Source organism: Scyliorhinus torazame, chromosome 20 (genome assembly GCF_047496885.1).
Source record: "Scyliorhinus torazame isolate Kashiwa2021f chromosome 20, sScyTor2.1, whole genome shotgun sequence".
NCBI classification, from domain to species: domain Eukaryota; kingdom Metazoa; phylum Chordata; class Chondrichthyes; order Carcharhiniformes; family Scyliorhinidae; genus Scyliorhinus; species Scyliorhinus torazame.
In genome coordinates this window covers 4,388,054-4,392,010 of record NC_092726.1, presented here as the reverse complement: position 1 = coordinate 4,392,010, position 3,957 = coordinate 4,388,054, and the positions used below count along the sequence as shown (strand labels likewise).

At 49.5% G+C, this 3,957-nt stretch overlaps 1 protein-coding gene across 1 annotated transcript; it reads left to right on the top strand.

Moving 5' to 3' along the window:
- Nucleotides 1-886: 886 nt before the first annotated feature.
- On the top strand, nt 887-1,265 carry LOC140396726 (large ribosomal subunit protein eL43-like). The gene has a single exon (XM_072485473.1). The coding sequence runs from the start codon at nt 904-906 to the stop codon at nt 1,180-1,182; it is 279 nt and encodes a 92-aa protein (XP_072341574.1). The 5' UTR covers nt 887-903; the 3' UTR covers nt 1,183-1,265.
- The last annotated feature ends 2,692 nt before the right edge of the window (nt 1,266-3,957 follow it).

Below are 3,957 nucleotides of genomic sequence, written 5' to 3'. Positions count from 1 at the left end.
CAGCCAGAGGGTGGTGAATCTGTGGAACTCTTTGCCGCAGAAGGCTGTGGAGGCCAATTCACTGAGTGTCTTTAAGACAGAGATAGATAGGTTCTTGATTAATGAGGGGATCAGGGGTTATGTGGAGAAGGCAGGAGAATGGGGATGAGAAAAATATCAGCCTTGATTGAATGGCGGAGCAGACTGTAGCCACCTAAATTGGCCAACTCCCGATTTAAAATGGCAAACGGCAAAGGCTGATGGGAAAGTCAGCCAACAAGACAGAAACCAGCGGCTGCAGGTTTGCTGTGTATTTACCTCTGCAAAGACCAGACAACATCGATACCAGCGACCATCAGCATAACAAAGTAACAGCCATCTGCATACTGATGAGCAATCCCCGGGAACAACAAGTAACATTTTGGACACACAAAGCAAAGTCAGACTCCTCGGCGCCAGCAGGAGCCAACACAAAGGAGGTGAACGAGCAGCTCGAGACCGCCCATCGATCAGGGAACCGCTCCAGTATTGGAGAAATCGAACCAAGCGATTGGGACAAAGTCCAATCACTTGGGACCAGGTACAGGGTCCGCCCCGAAAGGCGGGAAGCCCCTGGGAACTATAAGAGTTGAGCCCCAAGTTCAAATCGCTCTCTTCACCTCTTCTTCCTGCCCGGGTCACCCAGCAACACGAACCAACATTGACCGTGACCGGTGCAGTGACCCCCGACAAAGTAAGTCTCAAGTCAACGCTCGCTACGAGATCGGCGCTCCTAGCTACCAGTCCGTACCAACTTCGAATCCCGCAGACTCAGAACCCGAACGAAAGGCCATTTGTTCCCCTGACCTGGTGGGCCAGTCCGAAGTTAAGTATAGGCCTGTTAGTTGTAGAAGTTGCTTAGACACTCTCGGCTCCGGCTCCAAGATGGCCAAACGCACCAAGAAGGTGGGGATCGTGGGGAAATACGGCACCCGGTACGGAGCCTCCCTCCGCAAAATGGTGAAGAAGATCGAGATCAGTCAGCACGCCAAATGCACCTGCCCCTTCTGCGGCAAGACAAAGATGGAACGCAGAGCAGTCGGGATCTGGCATTGTGGATCTTGCATGAAAAGAGTGGCTGGAGGAGCCTGGGCCTACAACACCACCTCGGCCGTCACCATGAAGTCTGCAATTCGCCGTCTGCGGGAGCTGAAGGATCAGTGAGCACTGGTCATGGAATCAACACCTTCCAGAGGTTTATGTATCAGCAAACTTGTTAATAAAATGTTAAAGGCAAAAAAAAAGAAGTAGCTTAGACGTAGAATTTGTGCATGAGTAGCGATTACTGTGTATAATAAATGTGCTTTGATTTGAATCTTACTAATCGGTGTATTGAGTTATTGATCATTACTCGGACTTGAACCTCGTGATGGTATCATAAAGATACCTGGTGACTCGAGAGCAAAGGTAATAAAACAGAGCAATTGAACCTACAGAAAGTTAGCAACAAGACTCAATGGGCCAAGTGGTCTAATTCTGCTCCAATGTCTTATGGTTTTATGGTCTCATTAAATCTCCGCCCCATTTGCCATCTCTGGCCAAAGATTTTCCAATCTCTCATTCCTGGGACTATACTAGTTCACTTCCTCTGGAACACCTCTCTCAAGGCCTTGCCAACCATCTTCCATGGCTCCAACCAACATCGAGTTTTCCCCCTGATTCCCACTGACTCGTTTAGCTCGGGCTCCTTGATGCCGTACTCGGTCAAATGCTGCCTTGATGTCGAGGGGCAGTCACTCTCCCTTCACCTCTGGCATTCAGCTCTTCTGTCCATGTTTGAACCAAGGCTGTAATGAGGTTAGGAGCTCATTGAAGCTGACGGAATCAAAGCTGAGCGTCCGTGAGCAGGTTATTGCTGAGTAAGAGCTGCTTGATAGCACTGTTCATGACTCCTTCCATCACTTTGCTGATGATGGAGAGAAGACTGATAGGGCGGTAATTGGCTGGGTTGGATTTGTCCTGTTTCTTGTGTACAGGACACACCTGGGTAATTTTCCACATTGCCGGGTAGATGCCAGTGTTGTAGCTGTACTGGAACAGCTTGGCTCGGGGCACGGCAGGTTCTGGAGCACCAGTCTTCAGTACTATTGCCGGGATATGGTCAGGGCCCTTAGCCTTTGCCGTATCCAGTGCCTTCAGCTGTTTCTTGATATCACGTGGAGTGAATCGAACTGGCTGAAGACTGACATCTGTGATGCTGGGGACCTCCGGAGGAGACCGAGACGGATCATCCACTCGGCACTTACGGCTGAAGATTGTTGCGAATGCCTCAGCCTTGTCTTTAGGGGAGGTGGTGGTGTAGTGATATTGCCACTGGACTAGTAACCCAGAGGCCCAGGGTAATGATCCGGGAATCCCGGTTTCGAATCCCATCACAGCAGGTGGTGGAATTTAAACTCAATAAAACATCAGGAATTAAAAGTCTAATGATGACCATGAAACAATTGTCGATTGTCGTAAAAACCCATCTGGTTCACTAATGTCCTTTTAGGGAAGGAAATCTGCCGTCCTTACCTGGTCTGGCCTACCTGTGACTCCAGACCCACAGCAATGTGGTTAACTCTGAAATGGCCAAGCAAGTCACTCAGTTGTATTCAACCGCTACGAAAACACAATAAAAAAGGAATGAAACCGGATGGACCACCCGGCATCGACCCAGGCACCGGAAACGACAACGACAAACCCAGCCCTGCCGACCCTGCAAAGTCCTCCTCACTAACATCTGGGGGCTTGAGCCAATGTTGAGAGAGCTTCTCACAGACTAGCCAAGCAACAGCCTGACATAGTCACACTCACAGAATCATACCTTCCAGACAATGTCCCCGACACCACCCTCGCCATTCCTGGGTGTGTCCTGTCTCACCGGCAGGGCAGACCCAGCAGAGGTGGAGCACAGTGGGATACAGTCGGGAGGGAGGTGCCCTGGGAATCCTCAACATCGACTCTGGACCCCATGAAGTCTCATGGCTTCAGGTTAAACATGGACAAGGAAATCTGCTGATTTGTCAAGCATGATTTCATAAATCCATGCTGACTTTTTCTGATTACACGACTGCTTTCCAAATGCTGTGCTGTGAAATCCTTGATAATGTACTCCAGCAACTTCCCTCCTACCGGCGTTAGGCTCACTGGTCTATAGGTCCCTGTTTTCTCTCTACCTCCCTTTCTGAATAGCGGGGTTACATTCGCTACCCTCCAATCTGTAGGAACCACTCCAGAGTCCAAAGAACTTTGGAAAATGGCCACCAATGGATCTACTATTTCTAGGGCCACTTCCTTAAATACTCTGGGATGAAGATTATCCGGCCCTGGAGATTTATCCGCCTTCAATCCCATTAATTTACCTAAAGCCATTTCTCTAATCCGGTACATTATTCATGTCTTCCTTTGTGAAGGCAGAAGCAAAGTACGAATTCAGTTCCTCAGTTATTTCTTTGTTCCCTGTTATGAATTCCCCTGTTTCTGACTGTAAGGGGCCTACATTAGTTTTTATTCATCTTTTTCTCTTTATATACTTGTAGAAAATTTTGCAGTCAGTTTTTTTTTTAAATTTAGAGTACCCAATTCATTTTTCCCCAATAAAGGGGCAATTTAGCGTGGCCAATCCACCTACCCTGCACATCTTTGGGTTGTGGGGGTGAAACCCACGCAGACGCGGGGAGAATGTGCAAACTCCACACGGACAGTGACCCAGAGCCGGGATCGAACCCGGGACCTCGGCGCCATGAGGCAGCAGTGCTAACCACTGCGCCACCATGCCGCCCTGCAGTCAGTTTTTATGTCGCCTGTCCACTGTCCTTCCTTTCAGTAATGTTTCCCAGTCCGTCATAGCCAGCTCATGCCTCAAACAATCACAATTACCCTCTATTGAGGTTCAGGACCCTGGGGCGCGATTCTCCGACCCCCCACCGGGTCGAAGAATCGCCGGGGGCCGGCGTG

Bases quoted from the DNA above. Each gene is read 5' to 3' on its own strand.
- LOC140396726 (XM_072485473.1), top strand. From the start codon at position 904: ATGGCCAAACGCACCAAGAAGGTGGGGATCGTGGGGAAATACGGCACC.